We start from the raw sequence: 23,292 nt of genomic DNA, 5'->3' as shown, positions 1-23,292 counted from the left end.
TGCAACATTATTTACATTAGCCTTATGTTTGTGTACAAATATTTTAACGTTAACGAATAATACAAATAAATGAAATATAATAGCATATTGAGAAAAATGGTTTGTTTATATCAACAAGACGTATACGGTTGAACGCATTTTGATTAAATCAAACAGAATTTCTAGTCATTTGATAGGATTTGAAATTTTACAACGAGAACAGTTGATAGATTATACTGAAGATTTGTTTTATATTTTTCTGTTGGATCTACAAAACTTCCAGTTATATTCACTACTTTCACTAGATATATGCAACATTATCAACGTTAATCTCGACCTGCAGTTTTATTATTGTGCAAGTCGCGAATAGGACAAAGGCAAAGATGAACACATATTGTTTGAATTGTTTTATGTCATGAGTGTTCTTAGTATCTTGTAATAAAGTGGAACGATTACTGGATTAGTTGGATCAATCAACGAGATACCATTAAAGATCGACATTCTTACAAGAATTTGCATTTCTGTTAAAATTTAAGTGATTAAGGGCCATTAGTTTTATTGTCATAAACAAAAATTTTAAAAATAATAACAAAAATCTAAATTTTTTAAATATAAATATTTTAAGTACTAAAAATGATTTATTGAGATTCATTGAGATTTACCAATTAGTTTTATAATAAATAAATATTTTGTTTATTTACTAAACAATTAATGTCTGCATTTTAATGTAACTTTACATAAATATTTTTGAAATCATAAAATACTTATTTTAAAGAATTAAGATTTTTATCATTATTTTATAATATATACATTTTCATATATTTCTATTGGAGTACAAATTTAAAAAATATTACTTTTTATTGAAATAACTTTCGATCCAGATGATAAACTAATCTCTAATTTTTTGTATTACTTTTGAACGTAATTTAGAATAATCTACATTTTTCTAAGTAATTCTTAACATATTGCATTTTCTTTATAACCTCCTTAAGGAAATTCTAAAGTCTGTATTATTAATCCATATAATTTTTGTATAACAATTCCTTTTTTCCTCTTTTACAGATTCAAAAATTCTTTTGTAAGATTAAAGTATACGCATTAATACGTGTGAGGTGGAGTTTATGACGAGAATGTCAAAAAAATTCAAAATTGAAATCTTCTTTACCACTTTTTAGTTCAATATGGTGCTCTAGAGTGATCGCAGATTGCAGAACTTCTGACATATGCGCGATTGGCACTAGCTTCACAAACAGGTCTCTACTCATACGCAACGATAATAGACTTGTGCTTACACAAGTAGGTAGTAGATACACAGTAGGACGCTACATGGGGACGCCCACATATTTAATATTTTCTGTTATTTTATAATAATATAACTTTAATCAGTTATACCATTATTATATAAGTTATAACTTAAATTATTTTTAATTATTTTAATTACATTTTTCAATAGTTATTTTTAAAAACTATTTGTTTTTAATACTGAATTATTAAACCTTAAGTTACGTTTTCAACTTTTGTTTTTATTTATATTGTAATATTTATATTTTTTATTTAAAATAATATATTATTTTGTATTATTATTATATATTATCTTAGTATATTATTTATATATTATCTTAGTTAACTTCGTATTTGTTCAAAAGGAATTGGTGTATTTTAGGCGATTTGTAGCACGTTGTGGTCACATTTTTTCCTACTCAATTTTACTTGCTGATTTCGAAAATCGTAGTTGAAATTATTGTTATATTCAGGAATATTTTTTTTCCACATTTTGAACAGAAGAAAGTAACGGTTAATTTTATCACTTTCTTGAACTATGTCTGCAAATTTCTCTTTGTTTTTATACAAATCAATTATTATTAAAATTGTAATTTTTACTTGCACTATAGAATAAATAAGATTTTGTAATAAAGGCTGTTATTGTAGAGCATTTATAAAGCGGAATATTATATATTGGATTAATAGGATCTAAACATAAATTCCTTTATATTTTTTTATTTACATTTGTACATTTATTTACATATTTATATTTTACGTGTGTGTGTGTGTGTGTGTGTGTGTGTGTGTGTGTGTGCGCGCGCGTGCGTGTATGTGTATGTAAAATATAAATATGGAAATACATGTATACAGGATGTTTTAATCAACCACTTCAAATATCTCTTCAGATCCGATTTACAATTGTAAAAGTAATTGTAAATGATTGTGCAATGTCGTAAAGTGAAGTTTTAACCTACTACTCCCGTATTGTGAAAGATGGTTCAAATCTTTCACGACTACAACTTCGTAAAACGTAAGAGTGAAACAATCAGTATGCTGAATTTTTATATCGAGGGGGAGATAAGATGGTATCAATGGTTTGACTTTAGGTGGCGTTGTCAGGACTAAGTCACTTTGAATTTTTTAAATGGAATTTTTTAATTTGAATTTTTTAAACTCTTATTTTTCATTACATATTCTTGTAGCTTACTTCAAGCGCTTTTCAAAATAAATAATAAAATATTTTTTCATTAAGTTTTTTTTTTCAAATTAAAAGGCTTGAAAGTTACAATACTGTAGACATTAACATTACTCAAAGTTTGACCTACGGCTAAAACTTTTTGAATGTTGTTCTGAGCTATAACCTTGACAACATTTGTCAAGGTCAAGACGATTGGAGGTTGTTCTTATTTTCATTTTTATGTAAAAATAAATTTTTAGTGCAAAAATAAAAATAAGAGGAACAATCTCCAATGATTTTGATCTGAACAAATATTATCTAGATCATTCTGACTAATTCAAGAGGTTTTAGCCGTCGATCGGACACTTTAGGTAATGCTAATGTCAACGGTATTGTAACTTTCAAGCCTTTTAATTCGAGAAATACTTAATGAAAAAATATATTATTATAGTATTTTAAAAAATTCTTGAGATAAGAGAATATGTAATAAAAAATGGGAGATCCATTTAAAACAATATTCAAAGTGACCTAGCTCTGACCTTAACGTCACCCAAGGTCAAACTAGTGGTACTATTTAAAGTACTATTTTAAGGTACTATTTAGCGCAGTAAATTGCTGACAAGTTGCTACTCAAAGTTGTTATATCGTGAAGGCATCAAGTTGCCAACAAATAAAGACTCAGTTGCTGCAATTCTGATAGCAACACATACTTAGCAAGCAACATGCCAGCAACAAAATAGACGCGCTATCTGAGATCATGCATAATACGCATAATGCCCACACAATACAGTGTCCCGTGTAAAAAAAGAACGACCAATGTTGTGCCCATTTCGATTGGAAAAGGACACTCAAATCCTTTAAAGTCTGTAAAGCTGACCTCTAAATGCGAATTTTGATAAAATTAACATTGCATTCGATTGTTCATCATTTATCCACATTTGTTTAAAAAATAATTTGTGTTCACTCTTGAAAAAAAAATTATAAATCAATAAAAAATTGTAGCATGTGAATCTTCTTCCGAATTACGTATGAGATTCGATTGTCCATCATGCTTACTTGTTTGTCCACGCGTAATTTTCTTTTGTCCACCCTTCAAAAAAAAGTTATAAACAAATTTAACTTTAATTTATTTTCCGAGTTTTACATTTATTACACAAATATTTATAAAATAAGTAAAAAAGAATAATAAAATTTTGTCTCCAAAATAATAATAATCTCCAAACTAAGGCGTCCAATGAACATCAAATGGGGACATCCCTCAAATATCTGTGGGACTTATTTGGCAGGGGCGGATCCATAAGATTATTAAGAGGGAGGGGGGCATTGACGCACCGCAAGCGAATTTTTTCACGATCAAATATGAAATATTTAAATTATTACTGATATGTTACATTGAAAAGTACAATAATCATTTTATTTAAAATTATATAAACAAAAAGAATATAATATAATATATAATATATTAAAAAATATATGATATATATATATATGTATATAGCGCTGCTATTGGATGATCTAGAAGAATGCATCAATAGCAATGAGCGCTCGCGAATTCGCTCCGCAATAGCTGAATCTGCAGAACGCGATCATTAAAGCCTGTTCTTTTTGGCTAAAGTTTTGTATCAGTTCATCTTTCTTCTTCTTCTTTTCTCTTGAAGAGAAAAGGAAGAAAGATGAACTGGCGCAAAAGTTCATTTAAAAAGAATAGGCTTATTGAGAGTCCCTATACATAGAGTCTAGAATGGTATAAAGAGTGGCGCCAAATGCATATGCCTAACACTTCGCTCTGCCATGAAAAGTCCTTAATTAGAAAGAAGACAATGTTAGAGAAAGAAGAGATTAAGATGAGAAATTGCGTCATATATATATAGGGCACAAAATAGCGACTTGTGGCTAATCACACTCTTTATACCTATTATTCGAGAATTTCGCGTGATTGGTGTTACACAAAGAGAGAATGGACTGCGCGATCCGTGTGTTAAAATGGTCGATAAAAGTAAGCGGAAAGGACCATGGAAGACGGCTTGCCGAGCGAATGAGCATAATTGGTTCTTACCTATGGAACCAATTATGTTTAATTGCTTGGCGAGCAGATGTAGTCGCTTTATCGACTTAAACGCGCTCTACGCCTTTAGTGCCACGTGACTTATGCCTACATAATGGTGGCATCAATATCGAACTCTGTTCACCCAACGCGAGCGGGCGGAAAATAAAAGCTGTAGCACAGACTTCATTTATTTACATTTTGGAATATAAAAAAGAATCTATATTTTTTATGCTTAGAAAATTCATAAAATAAAAAATATTTTTAGAATATCAAAATTTTAATTAAGCATTTTAGAAATATTAAAAGTATATATAATCCTTTGCTATATTTAAAAAAAATTCTAAAGGGAGAGCCATGGCTCCCGTGCCCCCTCCCCCCCGTGGATCCGTTACTATTATTTGGAGCATGAAATGGGCGCCTATCTGGAGATTCAGAGCATTCCTTTGGATGACTAATGGACATCTATGTGTCGTGTGGGACCATTTATCCTTGTTTAATCACTAAGGAATTGGGTAATTATGCACATTAAGAGACATCGCGCCGATGATCTTAACTCTGACATATGTTGTCAAGATCATGATTCTGAGTAACTTTGTCTTAACAACCAGGTGACGGTCTCTTATAGTTTTTGAGATATTTAGACTTAAAGGTCTAATTTGTGTCCCATACAGCACAGAAAGATTGCACAAACATACAGAATAATTTCACTGGAACATTGTAATATTGCATGATGGTTGCGAAACGTTGCTAAATCATTACTGCAAGATTTCAATAATGTTAAGATGTCCGCTTTTTGTTATATTGCAACGAAACATTCCGGCAATATTACAATGTAATGCATTTGGATAAATTTTTTAGAAAGACGCTAAAATGAAAACTATTTTCTGTTAAAAATATATATCTCACTAACATTAAATTTTCTACAAATCGCATTTCTAATGATATGTGCTTTCCAAAAGCAATTTTTTATGATAAAACTATAAAATATTCCACAATAAATGTATCATTAATTCTGAAGGATAAATTTATTCGTAAGGATAAGCATGTAAGCATGTATGTGTGTGCCCCGAACAAACTACAAATATTATCCACGTTAACTTAATAATACAGTCTCTTGGTAAGTTAATCATGGATTAAATTAATCATAGTGATTCTTTTTAATTTGAAGCCATTCCGAATTGAAATCGATTAAAAAATGACGGTATGAAATTTATCAATAAAATTCGGGCGCTAGTTTATTTTTGTGTTCATATCAGGCATAAATATATCATCGATCATATAATTAATATTTCGATAAATCATTTTCAGCAACTTAATTGCTTATCGTCCTATCCAATAATGAAACTCGATATTATACAATCTTTTGATTTCATATTTAAAATAAATATAAAATTTAGCTAATGAAATAGTCGTCAAATAATAGATTAATCAATTTTTTATTTAAATATAAAATTAATTATATTAATTATTATAAAACGATTGTTAAACTAAAAGACTGTACTACATAAATATTGTAAAAAATTATATTTTTATATTATTATTAGATATTGTAACAATTAAAGAATTACAGTTTTGCAATGTTTTTGGAATATGCAGACAATGTATTTGTAATATGCAGGCATATTACTGACATTTTGCAGGCATATTGTTAATTTACATTTCTGTAATATCTCTGCAATGTTACATCGCAATCTGCAATATTGCAACATTGCAATAATATTCAATCTTTTGTGCTGTATGGGATAATAATTATTCACATTAAAGGAACCTTGATCTGGACATATGTTATGACCCTGAGTAACTTTCAACAGGTTTTAGGTGGTGCTCTTTGTTAAAAAGTTATTAACAAAAAAATTTCAAAAATAGTGCCCCTTTTCTATTATGTGAAACAGAAATTTCTTGTTTTAAAATATTGTATAATTTACGACTTTCCACGCACAAAGCGACTCTTATTCCATCTCCTTCCCTACCAAGGACCGATATTTGTGAGATTTTCCACAATCGGATAGGGGTTGATTTGGTTAAGTCCCTGAAGCAGGGGGAAGATGGAATAAAAGTTGCTTCGCGTGGAAAGTCGTAAAATATATTTTAAAGCAGAAAATTCCTGTTTTGTATAATAAAAAGGGACCATTTTTAAAATTTTTTTTGTTAATAACTTTTTCACGAACAGCGATCGCCACTTTAAAGCTATTGGAGGTCACTTAGACTTACAACATATATCAAGGTCAAGATCACTAGCGTGATGTCTCTTAAATAATTATTACATAAATTAGACCTTTAAATCTAAATATCTCAGAAACTGTAAAAGACCGTCATCTAGTTGTTAAGGAAAAGTTACTCAAAATCATGATTTTGACAACATATGTCAAGTCAAGGTCATCACACGATATCCCTTAAAGTGCATAATTATCAACAATTGTGTAGTTCAGAAAAATTTATTGGATCAATGAAAAGTTCTGATAGATTTAACAGAAAAGTATTATTCGACCAAGAAACTTTGATAGGTACATTTAATGAGAAAAATATATTTGATCAACAAGAAATTTTGATAGATTTAAAAGGAAGGGATTAATCGTGCTTATCCAGTAATGCTAACAAGAATTCTGATTTATCCGTTTTTGAACAGTCATATCAGTTGAATCTCTAATTCGTTTTGAATAGTCATACTAATTGAATTTAGTAGATTTTCAATTAATCTAATTAGACTCTTTTTTTACTGCAATAGCTCGAAAATATACAATTATAAAAATAGAATCTTTTAATTATAGAATAAACATCAGAAAGACGTCATAATAAAATTTACAATATCATATATTTAGAATAAAAGTGTGCGCACGCGAATGTGTAGAGAGAGGGGAGGAGTAAAGAGAGAGAGGGAGAGGAAGAAAGAGAGCGAGGAGGAAAATATTCATATATTTGGTTCGTGAAGAAACATGGTACCATCGGTTTTCACTTTAAACATCTCTGGACGGAAAAGTTTTGAATTTAGAGAGTCGTGCCCATCGAGACTTTTGTTGAGAACGTCGAAGACAACAACATACTTTAATTTCAGCTAATTTAACCGGGGAATATTTTCCATAAGATCTATATGAGGTCCTTTATTTTGAGATCTGTATTTAGCTAAATTTTTAGACATTTTAGACAAATCATTATTTGAGTGTAATAATTAAAAAATTTTTAAAACGTGAATAATTTTTGATTATATGAAGTTAGCGTTCCACTTTTAGAATTAACTTGATTCGAGTATTATACTAAGTTGCTACACTGCTAGAATATTAAAAACTGTAATATACAAAATACATTACAAATTAAAAAAAAAAGATTTTTAAGTCATTCCTCACTATATATTTTTTTCAATTTTTTACATTGTTAAATTGTGCTAGGTTGTCTTAACATTGTGCTATCATCAGGATGTGTTCGAGTATGATCTCGAGGCACCCATGGAGAACCGCTGCATGCTATTCGGCTGTCGGATGCTCGGTGAAATGAGATAGCTACATTTTTCGAGGAGATTCGAAGCTCGTCCGAATATTATATCTATCTCGATTAGCGTGCCTACTCAATGTAAATAAAGTGCGGAGATTATTTTCTATCTTTTTCTGTATTGATTTGAGATCGCTTGAAATGCTTTTCTTCAAAATATTGAAATCTTTAGTGGAACAATAGTCACAATTAAAATTAACAGAAAAAGAATTCTTTTTGCATCGGAAAATGAATTCAGAATTGATAACATATCACTGAATTCTTTTTAAACTCTTTATGCTATCTGAGTATTGAGGTTGTGTTTTCATGTACAGTCCAATAAGAGATTTTTATTGTTTAATTCTAAAAGTGGAAGATTAACTTCGTACAGGCATGATTGTTTGAGTAACAAGCATCGAGAAATTATACAAAAATTATATATGTATAATGAACAATATTACATTTTGTGTAAAAATGACATGAATGATCTTCAAATAATAAAAATAATGATCTGGAATAAATTTTTTCACTATTTTGTAATTATTTTTTCGAGTCGTAATAATTTTAGTTAATAATATATTTAAAACAATAGATGCTTAAATGTATTTTTCTTCTATATATTAATATAGTAAGAAGACAAATAATTCAGAAGAATAAAAATTTGTAGTATAAATGAAACATAAAATATAACATACAGTAATTCTTTTCAGATCCTCTTCGCTCGGTTGTTCGAATTCACATTGAAAAGACACGAGCCTATTTATCAGTTCTTCCTGTTCAGGACTAATAGGCTTAACGCAGGTGTAAGGATTGATAGGAGTAAGAATGCCGCTACTTCCGGACATGGATAACGACTCGGCTTCCGCTGGTTCGATTTTGACGCCCATTTGATCACCCATTCCAGCGCTGCTCGGTGAACCGTTCATTGTCGTACTGTTTGGTTTATCTTTTTCCTACAGAATATATTAAAACAGATATATAAATAGCTTCATAATAGAAAAGCTCCAAATCTAAGAAATTAAACGTGTAAATTAAACATGTCTCCATGCAAAATAATTTGTACAGCTTTCTAGAATTAAAATTCCAACAAATTACCTTCAATCTATATTTTTAAGAAATGGGAATTATTTACACCATGTAACAATGTACATTAGATATTTTTGTTTAAATAATCATAATACAACAAATACAAAAATATAAAAAAATTATATATATATAATTATATATATATATATATGTATATATATATATAATTCTTACAAATCATTATTTGTACAAGATAATTCAAAATGAGTGTAAAAATGTTAACAGATCGTTTGGGAGCGTATTCTGAATATATTTAATACGATAACATGAATGCCAACGATACCGTAAATATTGCACATAAAATTTCTCTAATGTGCAATTACATATTTTTCTCTAGAGTAAATACATACATATATTTATCTCTTCTTTACATTAATTAATTCATCTTATTCTGTGCGTACTAGTATAAAAATACAATTAAATTAAGTTTAATCAATGAATAAACTTTTTGCGAATTATTTTTTGTTTTCAAAATATGTCAGAAGTATAAAAAAAAAATAGTAAACTATTGACTTTTAAAAATCTTATTTTATTACTTATATACAGATTAACTCGAAGCATCAAATTAATATACAAACCATATAAATCAATTTTAAAATATTAATGTTGCTATCTCTTAAAAAATACATTTACAAGAAATTTTATATACTCTCTTTTACCATTATATCTGCTCCATTATAAGCCGCCTACTAAAATTATGTACATCAATTGCCTACTAATGCTCATTGTCAGTAATGCCCAATTTTTTATGCCCATTAATGCATAACCTCATATTGCTTATTATAATATACGCTTATTATACAATAACTTAAATAATGTCCAGTAATGCCTTAAATCCGTACAATGCTCTCTACGGTTTATCCTTTGATATGTTCCTTTGAATACTTTTAGTGCAACCTTTCTTGGTTAAGTATTTTCTATATTGACCAAAAATAAATTATTTTAGATAATAATTTTCTAATAATTAACTCCATAAAAGATCCAAAAAAATCCCTTTAAATTAAAATCGTATATTTAAAAAAATATATTTTATTATCTAAAATATTTATTAGATTTGAATAAATCTTCCACATAAAATATATATGACCTAAAAATGATTTTGAAACATGTAAAATTAATATGAAACACATATTTTGTACAATCAAATATTCATCATTATAGGATAACTCCGATGAATACACCATATATATCAAAAACTTTATTTATGTGTATATTTAATCTATTTACTCTATGTTTATAGAGTAAATGAACTATATCAAAAACTTTATATTGTCTACTATTACGAAAAAAATTAAAAAAATATTAAGAATCTGAAACATTTGTTTTTCATATAAAAAAAAAAGTTTTATAAAACTGTTGCATTGTTTTTTAAATATCCTATAGGAATATGGAAATGTGCAGCTACTCATAATTAAAATACAGCTCATGAAAAATTTACAAATAATGTTTCAAATAAATATACTATGACATGAAATGACACAGTAGTTTATAACGTATAATGTATTTACAAAATTTTATTAAGGAATAAGAATGATAAATACATGAAGTAATAGACAGTAATTCAAATTTTTTTTCTGTATTACAGAGTATTATGATATGAAGTACATTTTTCATGTAATCATTTAATGCATTGAATTCAAACTGTACACTTTGTGTGCTTTAGGCACAAATTTCGCCCGTTAAAAATGCCAATAAGCCAAACAGATGAGATATACAAGACATCAAACAAAGAATATAAGAGCTAAGCATTTATATTTTGCTATATTTAATTCTTTATTATACACTTATAAATCACTAAATAACTATTAAGTCTTTTGTACTTCCTATAGTATTATAATCATTTTAGATTATAATGGCTGCACTATTTATTACATCGGTAAATCGATTCAACTTATAGTGGTTTTATTAATATTAACAGTAGAGACGCTGAGTGGCTCGGTGCTCGGTCTGTGGACTAGCAATAATCCGTGGATTCGATCCCATCTGTGCTTCACATATATAGAAAGTTTACTTAAGGTATTTCTCCGAGAAATTGAGTTTCTACAGATTTTTTTGAAATTTGTATATTATGTTTAAAATAATTTTATCCATATATGGTTAAAAATTTCAAAAATTCTAGTGGTGTCAAAAAAGATATTCACCTTCAAGTTTCAGCTTTTTATATGTAAACTCCTATATCACGCCTTGCTGAAGCAACATTTTAATATCTTGCGGTAAAAAAACCTTCGTCAGTCTTCTACCGATTTTAAAAAAAAATAAATATATAATGGAAAAATATTTTAAGAACTTTATTTTTAAAAAATAGGAAGGCCTCTTGCGGTGCCGTTTCTGAATTAGAGTAGTTTAAATTTGTAATTTAATAAAATTCTCCTTCTCGTACACCGAGCGGCGAGACAAGGATATACTATTACAATACATTCTACTATTTCAACTGTCTTCAGTGCGGACTAGTGCTCGTACACACAGATACGACACATATGCGTGTGTGTATGTTCGCCTCAAAAATTTCTCTCTTCAGAGAGCGCTGAAAGACATATTCATAGATTGTATGCGATTAATTTTCTAGCGCGATTGTAGCCGGAAAAATATCTTTAAAAAGAACTTATTGCTCTATCTGGTGATTAAAAATTAGAAGACTTGTGAATTGCATAAAAAGCTTAATTTTACTTAATTTTTTGGGGGTAATTCAAATTAATGGACATCTTGACTTTGACATGTTATCAAAGCCATGACCCTGAGTGATCTTCAAAAAGTTTTAGGTAGTGATCACTTTATTCAAAAGTTATTAATAAATAAAGTTTAAAAAATGTCTTATTTTTGCTATATATTGACAGGCATATGACTTTTCAAGCAAAATGACTTCGATTCCACCTGCCATGGAGCGTACGACTTTCTGTGTGAAGTGATGGTCACTCTATCTCCTCCTTTGTTAGGAGAAAATTGGTCGCCTTTTGGTTGGGGGGGAGGGGGAGGAGGAGGTGGAGTGGACCTCGTTTCGTGTGGAAAATCATCCCCTAAATAGAGAGAAATTGGATGGACTTCTCTTCGCATGGAAAGTCGAACGCCTTTAGATAGGAAGGGTAATTTTTAATATTGTAGAAATAAGACGTTATTTTTTATTTTTCAATAACTTCTGAACGAACAGTGACTGCCACCAAAAACCCTTTAAAGGTCACTCAGGATCATGACCTTGATAACATACATTAAGGTCAAGATCATAGACGCGGTGTCCATTAATCTAATTAATTATCGGATTTTGAATTTATAAGATATGTTCGAGATATTCGAAAAATACCCTATACATACACCCGTAGAATGTGTGTTAGACATAAAAAGAGAATGATCAAGACTTAAAAATAAGATGTTTAGTGTTTAATGTTTAATGAGTGTTATAGAGTTATTAAGAGTGTTTTATTACTATGAGTGTCTTAATGTTTTGAGTGTTATTAAGTGGCATTAATGTTAAATGCTGTGTTATTAATGTTATTAAGTGTCATAGTCTTAAGTGTTCTTAAATATAATAAAAATGATATAAAAAAAAATAAAAATTATATATTTATTGCGCGCGCGCGCGCGCGTGTGTGTGTGTGCGTGTGTTGTATGTATTTTTTGTAATTTTTTATAGTATATTTTTCTTCATTCTCTTTGACAATATTTAGCCAGTCTCTTCCTTCGAGTTAACTTGGAAGAACTTAGGGTACCAACTATCCGAAATTGCTTCACACATTTCACGAATAATGTTAATCACTGTCGTCACTTCCACGAGATATTGATATGATATTGATGTTATGAAATCCCCGGAAGCAAAATATTTATATATATTTTATACTGAGTGACCTTTAAAAGGTTTTTGGTGGCATTTACTGTTTGTTCAGAAGTTATTGAAAAATAAAAAATAACGTTTTATTTCTACAATATTAAAAATTATTCTTCCTATCTAGAGGCGTTCGACTTTCCATGCGAAGAGAAGTCCATCCAATTTCTCTCTATTTAGGGGATGATTTTCCACACGAAACGAGGTCCACTCCACCTCCTCCTCCCCCCCCCCTAACCAAAAGGCGACCGATTTTCTCCCAACAAATATATTATATATATTTTATATTGTATATAATATACGAGGAACGTTCAAATTTAAATTATAATTTAAATTGCATGTTCAAATAACACATTCTATAGCATTACGTGATGCGTACTGCATCCGCGCAAGCCTCATTATTTGGGCGCGTAAAATTATTATTGGAAAATGATCATAATTATAATAAAAAAAAAAAATAAATCTCAATGTTAGTGCCAATCGTTCAGGTGAAGTAATGGATTGTCGAACTACGTCCTGTTTTTTTGGTTCGATAATGCTCAATAATTCTTCCATCTGAGTTGCACTCATTCGAAAATAATTGTGGAATCGTATGTCTTCCAAAATTAATTTTAAGAGCGATGCAAAAAAAAACCTTGTTTGTTGTGATTTTTGAAAATGAATGCTAGCTACCCAGTATTTTTTCTTTTTGTACATTTTTTTCTTTTTTAATAATATTATACTAGCAATTACAACGGCTATGCGTCACCTTTGAATCACTGCTGCAGCTGTAGCTCTTACTGTACGGATGTATTCTTTTACATCGATTTATACTACTCGATTTATTTTCGTAATCCATTTTTATTATTATAAAATGAATCAAAAGCCAGCAAAAATAAATGAGTGTCTTCATTAGCTTAAAGCTAGCAAAAATATGCTACATAAAAAGGAAACAGAAGAAGAGCAAATAGCTTCTGAACGCTGCTTTGATTGTAATCGAAGTGGGGGTGAAAAATCAGTTTTCCTTCGCTGCATAAAATTGCACCTTAACATTTGTTAAGATCAAAGTCAGATTGGAGATTGTTTCTCTTATTTTCATTGTTATGTAAAAATGAAAATAAAAGAAACAATATTTGCAATAAACTTGATCTTAACAAATATTATCTAGGAAATGATTTTTAGTCGTTGGTTGGACACCTTATGTAATGTTGGCGGTATTGTAACTTTCAAGCCTTATAACTCGTAAAGTATTAATGAAAAAATATTTTATTATAGTGTTTTGAAAAGCTCTCAAGGTAAGCAAGGTAAGAATATGTAATAAAAAATGTGGGATTTCATTTAAAATGTTCAAAGTGATCTTGTCCTGATCTTGACAACGCTATCCGAGATCAAACTAATCAGATTAGTAAATACATCATTTTAAACGCTACACATTTTTATCTAAAACTTTTTTTTAAATGCTTCGTTTTCGAGATATTCAACCATTTCCGGAAGTATGTAAATTGCAAATAAAAGAGATAAATAAAATTTTTTTACACAATCTGATTTTCACAATCACATTTTTGCTATTTAGTTGATACAATTTATCTTTTGATTCTGACAACATTGCGTATATGGTTTGTAGTGATAAAACCAAATGTCATTTTCGACCGATCCTTGCTGCAATATTGAAATTTCAATATTTTATTAGAAATATTGCACCATATTTCAATTTTAATATCTTGTAGAAAATGTTGCAATATATTGTTGCAATATATTTTGTTGCAATATCATAATTCAAATAATAATAAATAAATACGCAGTCTCGCCACGAGAGCGATACGTTTCTCGTAAGGAGAAAACGTCCAAGAGTCCTATAAGGAGTATGCAAATCGAGTTATAGCGAGTGGAGATTCCCAATTTTTTTTAAGTGTTCGGATTCCCACGCGGATATTCTCCGAGTGTCTTATCATCCTTGTTTAATATTCAATAAATAACAAGGATGTGATACTTGAGTGGCACTCTGGTGCAAATCCGAATATAGCTTTGAATGTGCTTTCTAGGCTCCCGAATATTTTTTTATCATAACTTTATCGTATGTATTTTGGAATATGATGTTAAAAAACAGTATGTTAACAAAACTAATTAAATATTAATAAAACTTTAATAAAACTAGAATAATTATTGAAATATTGCATAATGTTATAGCAATATGTATGCAATATTTTATTTTTGCGGACATAGGAATATTGTTACAATATTGCAACAATGTTTTATGAAATATTGCAATCTTTCAAAATAATATTACTGCAATGTTACTGTAGGGATGTATATCGATTACCGTAGAAGAGACATTCGAGAAGTTTCTCGCGCGAACCTGTCGCAACAGAAAAATTTGGTAGCAATAGTAATCAATACATAGATTCCCTAAGATTGACTATCAGGAAATCATAAGATCGTGCCTGATTGGACAAAAGGCATTCATCTCACTGCGCTAGCATCGCGCGATTCTACGGCACGATGGAAGAGATAACACGATGTTAGAATGGGTATAAAGAAAGTGGCACCAATGCATGTTGTGCCTAATGCTGATTGGCTCCGCCATTAAGTGTCCTTACTGTTAGTTAGAAAGAAGACAACATTAAAGAAAGAAAATGTTAAGACAAGAAATTGCGTCATATAAATACTTCAGATGCAATCATAGAACTGTATTAACATAAGAACAAACTTTACGAGTATCAATCTTTAACGGAAGTGATGTCATGTACAACAAAATTTATTATGGTACAAAATACCACTTGTTAACGGATTGTGTTTTAAAGGCAACTTTCAGCCACTACGATTAATGCTAATTATCGACGACTCAATCATCACGAATACCAACGTGAGGAATTAAATACAGTTTGTTTCTCAGAAGCGGAAGATAGAGGTGACCAAGAGACACGATAGGTGATCAAGTGTAATTAGCGCGAGACCGCCCCATGTCTTTACATGAACGAATTTCTCTTTTCCGTGAAAAGAAATGTGGGATCTACAATAGAAGTCGTAATGGTTGTAAGATCTTAAGTCGAAGAAAATTAATCAATCACAGTCAAATATGAGAAGAATAATCGACTATGATTGACCAATTTTCTACGACTTAAGATCCTATGACTGTTACGATTTCTATTGTAGACATAGAAGGAAAGAAAGAATTTTGATTTGTTGATTCACTTATGTCTTATGCGGTATGTGCGACAAAGGTCACTACGGTCTTAATTAGATATATAAATTCTGAAATATTCTAAGTTCATACAAAAATGTGAATAATTTTTTTAAAAAGATCCAAAATTATATGAAAAATCTAATCATGTTGAAAAATTCTTTTATTTACAATTATTTATATAATTTTTATTTATATAATTTTTATATCTTAGAATATTTCAGAATTCACATATTAAAGAAAATTAATTCCTTTTTTGCAGAACGCAGCCATTCTTAAATTATTTCGCTTATTCCATTCTAGAAAAATATTCGAGAGAAACAACTGTTTCAAAATTAATATCAAGGATCATATTAATAAATGATTCAACAAACTGAAACGCAGTTTAGATTATTTTTTATTAAAGAATTATTAGATACATATACAAATAAAAATTTGAATGTTAAAAAGTTCATACAAATATCTGTTATATTTTTATTTTAAAAATGATCTGAAATTTTTTGTTATTTTATTTAATTCAAATATATAATTTTTTCAAAAAAATATATGAAATCTCTAAATTGAGTCAACTACAAACATAATACAAATTTTTTTCAAACATTATTATTGTACTACTTCTTTTAAAAAATAAAATCAAAATGCAAAAAATTATTGTATATTCCAAATCTATTACAAACCTTTATTTCTTAAAAATAAAATTTAAATAATACGTATCTTTTTATTCTCATTTAAAAGTCTTCATATTTCAATCCAAGTGATATATATTTTTCAAATTCAGTAAATTACAAAGAATTAAAAAAATAAAAGTATAATTGAAAAAATTTATTTCAAGTAAAAAATTTCACAGTAAAAAAACTTAGTGCTGCAATACAGTTAACAGTACAAAATGCATCATTGATATCATATCAAAATTACCTTTTTTACAAAAAGATAATTTGTATGTGTTTTGCTTGTATACGTGCTCCTTGAAAAAAAAAACTTTTTATTCCAAACCTATTCCAAACTTTCCAAGCTATTAAAGTAATAATAATATTTTCAAGAATGTATGAAATCTTTAAATTGCGTCAAATATAACAGAAAAGACACGATTAATTACAATGATAGAAGTACAACATTAATAAATAAAAAAATTTATTATATAAAAAACTTGGCGCCGTTAAACCAAGTCAAGTTTGTGACGCCAAGTTTTTTTATACAAAAAAATTTTTTATTTATTATGGACCACTTATTAAGTTTTATTCTTTAAAAGTAATTATACAACATTAGTGTTTCAATGAAATATATTTTCTGTTTATAATTAGAACCATTCAAAGATTTCACACATTTAAAAAAAAAATTATTGTTATTTTAATAGTTTGGAAATAGATTTAAAATAAAGTCATTTTTTTCTTTAAGGAGCATACAAGCGCGTATGCACTTGATGCCTTTCTCTTACCTTTTTGTAAAAAAAGGTAATTTTGATGTGATACATAAATTGTTGTTGGCACTTCTACGAATTGTGTGTGATCGTTGATTAATTTAGATTAGAAGATAATGAAAGAAATCTTAAAACCGAAAATTTAATCGGCGCGTGGTTTGTAAAGCTAGATATGTATATATATATATATAAATTCATTCTGAAATATTATTATATACATATGTACAAAGCTTTAGATCGAATCAACAAATAATTTCTTAATTATAATTATATTTTATTAATCAAATGTCATTATTGTTTATTGTTTTTATTAATATTTAAACAAAAAGTAATACAAAATTTTTTACATTGATCTCATTTCAGTATTAAAAAAATAACGAAAAAGTAACAAATCGTTACTTTTTAAGTAACAATAACTGGCAACTCTGAATAACAAGTTACTTTTGAGAATCAATAACTAGTAACTAATTACTTTTAAAGAGTAACTTTTCATTCTTTGTGTATAGTTACAGAGCACAGCAAAAAAACAGATTCGGCAAAACAATTCAGCAAACCGTATCGTATGAATAAATTCTATAGTCAATTAATTTGATGTATATCTCGTCTGGAACTAAGGCGAAGTATGCAACCATTGCATGGTTTTTGGCTATCGTTTGCTGAAAATAGAATTCGAAAAAATTAAGATATTCCTAAGAAATTTTGCAGATGAATAAAAAAAAATTAAGGCGTTTAGACATAATTCCATGGTAGCTTCGCACCACCAGCCGTTCAACCGAACCAAATATCCGAACCTATGATTCTTCTCGTACTGAGTAGAATTATTATCGCAATGATTAGTCATTAGTAGGATATAACTAATCTGTCTCACGACGGTCTAAGGACAACCGGCTGGCCAAATCAACACTATAAAATTATAAAGTACTACTGCTAAACTACTTAATAAAACAAATTACGAAATAGCAACATTATATTTTTTAAAACCTGATTTACATAATTTTGTATGTAAGTCCTTTAGTTATTCTGCATATAAATATTAACCCTTAGTAATCGCATGATTTTTTTAATACATTGAAAAAAATTTCTAATTAAAAATGGACGAATCAGAAATTTCTGATTAAATTTATTAGAATTCTAGATGAAATAACCGGAGTGATACAATATTTTTGCTAAAATCTAGTATTCTTATTTTTACCAGAATAATTATCAGAGTTCTAGTTATCTCAACTAGAATTCTAATAGACTTAACTAAAAAATTCTGATCCATTTCATTTTCCATCAGAATTAGTGAAAAGCTCCCTATTATAAGATAGACGCCTAATATGAGATAGAGGCGTTTCTGTTAAACTAATAAACGCTATTTATTGTGCCGCAATGAATTTATTGCTCTTCGATTGAAAACTATTCAGTGGAAAATTCATTATTAGATCATTTCTGTCATTGTAAAAAAGGATTTTAGAATTTTGGCTTCAAGTTTCATTGAGATGAGCCTTTAAACCTTGTTTATTATTTAATAAATAAATATTTGGCAATAATAATTCTTCATGTAGTGTTAGAATAAGATTGTACTAATAGAAAAATACGAGATATCTTGAATTGCTTAATTACAGAAGTTAGATTTGATGATCGTAAAATCGTAGTAAAATCGTAAAAAGTGAAAATCGTAATATGCGATATCAGGATATTTCTAATATGAAATAACTTATGCTGTTATCTTAAGAATCTTTATTTTAGACCGCATGTGTGAGAAACACAATCAATACCAGAAATTTAAAATGCCTATTACGGTCGAAGCTGGATCTTCATTGCTTTAAATAATTCAATCTTGAATTACTAATATACTATATATGTACTTGCATATAATACCATATTGTAATCTTTTCGAATTGCGCGCTGAATTTTTCCGGACTTATAAATGCAATTAAAAAACTATTCTAGTAATAGCGAAAATAAATTGACAAGCAATATTAATAATTAGATGCTACCATCAAGCATCATATTATAAAGATGCTAATATGTTGAAACTGTTAATAAATTTATTGCAAAAAATATTACCTCGACTTGGACTTGAATCCGGATCGCGTGTATTCCGTACGAACGTCCTAAGCTTTTAGACTATCGAGGCCTTACGCTGTTATGTTATAGTGAAAATCGTTGCTAAAGTATAAATATTATTTTACAATAATAAAAAGAACAACCGGAATATCGAGTGTCTGTTTCTGCGATAATTCCAACTATCTGAATAAAAATTCTGGGTACAATGCATCGCATGCTCATTTTGCGCGTACACTGGCTATGTATTGTTTAAATTTTAGAAACATTAAATAAAATTTGTAATTGCAATACCGACGTACTTTGCGTTTTATTATCGATTTTTCGGGGCATCTCGTATTAGGAGCATAATTTTTTGACCTCGCGATTTGCTCACTTTTTATATATATTTAATTTAAAAAAAAAATTGAATTTGAATTGAATTTTGCATAACATTATCTTAAAGCTTATTAAATTTCCTTCAAAATGACCTACTATTTCTTTAAATTCTGCCCATAGACTTCCAGCATTTACCAAAAATGAATTCGGTATCTCAAAATAGGGACCTTTTCTCTATTTAATCTAATGCTCGCAACGATTTGCACATTTCGGGCTGATTCCGGCGAGCGATCCCCACTACCGCTCGAGACTCGGTGGCTGAGCCGCTGAGCGCTCACGTGACGCTCTGGCTCAGAAGCGTCTCTATACTAGAAATATACTGGGAGCGCACCTTACACCAAATTATTATTGAAACATGTTTTTTATTAAATAATTTATTTCTATTAACATAAATTTTTCTGTTAATATATTCATTGTTAATTTATTCATTGTTCCTTAATGATATATTTACATCTTAACATAATTTCGCGGGTTTCCTCCATGTCCAGATCCATTCTTAGAATGCCAACGTTTCGTGAATCTTGCAGTCCACTCCATCAGGGCGAGGAGCAGCCTGATACTGATAGCTGTTCCTCCGGATAATTCCTTTTTTTATATTACGCTACTTGTTGGAGTGGTGGAGAGAAAAAAGAGAATTGTGGATGGGGGGAGGGGGGAAATCGATCAGTCTTCAATAATCGGGAGAATGGTTTTCCATATTTTATTTAGAACACAACATCATAACAGGACATCAAATGTTTGGCAAAACGACTACAATAATCAACATTACATCATACTTTCCAAGAAAATATAGAGAAGTCAAAGAGATACAAAAACATCCTAACAATTTAAATAGAGATAATGGCTACAACATAAATAAAATATGGAAAACCATTCTCTCGGTTATTGAAGACTGACAGATTTCCCTCACCTCCCCCATTCACAATTTTCTTCTTTCCTCCCATTACTCCAATGGAGGAACAGCTCAGTATCCTGTTCCTGACTCTGATGAAGAATGCAAGGTTCACGAAACATTGGCATTCCAAGAATGAATCTGGACACGGGAAAAATCCGCGAAACGCATAATCTTTATATAGAAAGCACACGTGAAAGCCTCAAGAATTTATTTAGTTATTATTTTTTTATTTTTTTATTATCAAATACTTCTACGGGGAGAATATCCTTGCTAAAGTAAACACTTTTAGCAAACTCAGGTCTTCCCTAACTAAGAAATTATCAAACCTGGCATTCCTAAAACGCTGCAAGGATAATAACATCATCCCAAAGTTCCTACAAGGACCACCTCGGAACTCACAAATCTAAAAACATCCTTTATAAAACTAGCCTCATCCTCATCAAAGAACGCATCCACTTCACTAAGTTACAAATAGTTCAAATTTCCCATAAACCTTTAAACTTCACCTGTTCCTATCCACCACGCATGATATCTGGCAAACTCTAGATCGTATTACATATGAACAAGCCATGAAGACCCACGCATAATTCTCTGAAGGACAGAATCAGAAATACATAAACGTTGTCCTTCACAAAATTCCACAATCCCTTCTACTTAACATTAAGAACCTATTCAACAAAGACCTGTCTCAAGATACTATATCTGCGCTTGCCAAAGGCCCTAACTTCGCAGTGGCACCTAGAAAGATTCCAAAAGAAGAGATTATTAGCCAAATAAAGTCAACCACCGACTCCCATTAGAACCAGCAGATAATATCCGCAGACAGGTAACTAATATCCTTTCCAAAACCAAACTCCTTCCACCAAATATCACTAGACAAGAATGATTGGTCCTCCAAGACCTGAACAGGGACACAGACATCATCGTGTTTTCAGTCGACAAAGGCAACACGATAGTAATCATGACTATAAGAAACTATAAGAAAAAGATAAAGAACCTTCTCTTAAACAAAGCATACAAAAAACTTGACAAAGATCCAACTAATACAATCACCAAGATCCTGGTGGAAAAAAGCAACATTTTTAGTAAAATCAAATCAACATTAAAGCCAAAAATCCTCTCTCACCAAGACTATACGGATTACCAAAAGTACACAAACCAAACATCCCCTTCAGACCAATTGTCAGCGCCATACACTCCCCGACATATAATTTATCCCGCTTCCTAGCACAAATACTCACTAGAAAATCTGAATCATACAGAACTAACTCAATGGATTTCATACAAAAGATCCAAAAAATCTGACTACGTTCCACAGACCTGCTTGTAAATTTCGACGTAGAATCCCTTTTGACACAAGTCCCAATAAAAGACACATTAAATATAATAAAGGCCTCACATGAAGTCCCCTCCCGCTAATGGAGCACTGCTTAATAACTACTTACTTCTCCTATAACAATCAATTTTATGAACAAACTTCAGGAGCGGCAATGGGCTCTCCTATTTCTCCTATAATCGCCAATATCTTCATGGAGCATTTTGAGAAAGAAGCCTTCAGAAAAACACTCAAAAAACCAGAAGTTTGGTTCTATTATGTAGATGACACATTCGTGATATGGAGACACGGCAGAGCCGAACTCCGTAAATTCCTTATTTTCCTCAACAATCAACATCTAAATATCCATTTCACTATAGACATAGAGGAAAACTCCCCTTCTTAGATGTTCTTATCTCTAAGAAAGCTGACGATACCTTAGGCCAAGTGTAGAGAAAACCAACACACACAGATAGATACCTACATGCCGAGTCGCAGCACTACCCACCACAAAAACAGTCTGCAATCAATTCACTTGTAGAGTTCACCATCTCTGGACATCTACAGAGAGAACTCAATCACTTAAAATTAGCCTTACAGAAAAATGGACACGACAAAAAAGACATAATCAAAACAATCAATAAACATGCAAACAAGACAACGGTCTCTGACACACAATCAGAGGATCTTATCCATTCTCCCATATGACAAAGGAATAACAAATCGGATTAGCAGGATATTAAACACAATATCCGAACTATCTTTAAATTATCTAAAAAGATAGGACAAATCTTAAGAAATCCTAAAGATCAAAGACTTCCACTCAGACCTCCACGCAGGAGTATACAAAATAAATTGTTCCTGCGGGCAAGTATACATTGGAGAAACTGGGAAAATGGGATAATCAACTACGGATAAAAGAACACCAACTTATGTCAGGCTAAAACACGTTACGCAATCAGCATTACCAGAACACAACATCAAAACAGATCAAATGCTGTTTGACAAAATGACCACAATAGCCAACATTACATCATACTTTCCAAGAAAGTATAGAGAAGCCATAAAAATACAAAAACATCCCAACAATCTAAACAATCTAAATAGAGATAATGGCTACAACATAAATAAAATATGGAAAACCATTCTCCCGGTTATTGAAGACTGCCTGATTTTCCCCACCTCCCCCCCCCCAACCCACAATTCTCTTCTTTCCTCTCACTCCTCCAACAAATAGCGTAATATAAAAA

The 23,292-nt window shown here is 30.0% G+C and overlaps 3 protein-coding genes across 11 annotated transcripts in view; all 3 read right to left on the bottom strand.

Moving 5' to 3' along the window:
* Ecr (ecdysone receptor) overlaps nucleotides 1-23,292 on the bottom strand; it is a 233,759-nt gene that overhangs the window by 17,311 nt on the left and 193,156 nt on the right. For all 9 annotated transcript variants that reach the window (XM_087416372.1, XM_011070950.2, XM_087416373.1 and 6 more), the window contains exon 4: nucleotides 8,624-8,881. In XM_087416372.1, coding sequence (XP_087272498.1) covers nucleotides 8,624-8,881 — 258 coding nt within the window. The remainder of the gene's footprint in view (nucleotides 1-8,623; nucleotides 8,882-23,292) is intronic.
* The window catches only part of Pfas (phosphoribosylformylglycinamidine synthase), a 241,992-nt gene that overhangs the window by 93,421 nt on the left and 125,279 nt on the right, over nucleotides 1-23,292 (bottom strand). The gene's annotated exons all lie outside the window — the stretch shown is intronic.
* LOC147906545 (uncharacterized) lies at nucleotides 9,470-13,572 on the bottom strand (the record flags this gene model as incomplete). Its single annotated transcript, XM_087416390.1, has 2 exons — nucleotides 9,470-12,826; nucleotides 13,292-13,572. Coding segments are annotated over 2 exons (438 nt in total), but the record flags the coding sequence as incomplete, so codon positions are not given.

This window comes from Acromyrmex echinatior, unplaced genomic scaffold, assembly GCF_024713525.1.
Source record: "Acromyrmex echinatior isolate Ae372 unplaced genomic scaffold, ASM2471352v2 Scaffold21, whole genome shotgun sequence".
In the NCBI taxonomy this organism is placed as follows: Eukaryota; Metazoa; Arthropoda; class Insecta; order Hymenoptera; family Formicidae; genus Acromyrmex; species Acromyrmex echinatior.
Note: the sequence above shows the minus strand (reverse complement) of the source record. Positions and strands in the feature narration are given on the sequence as shown.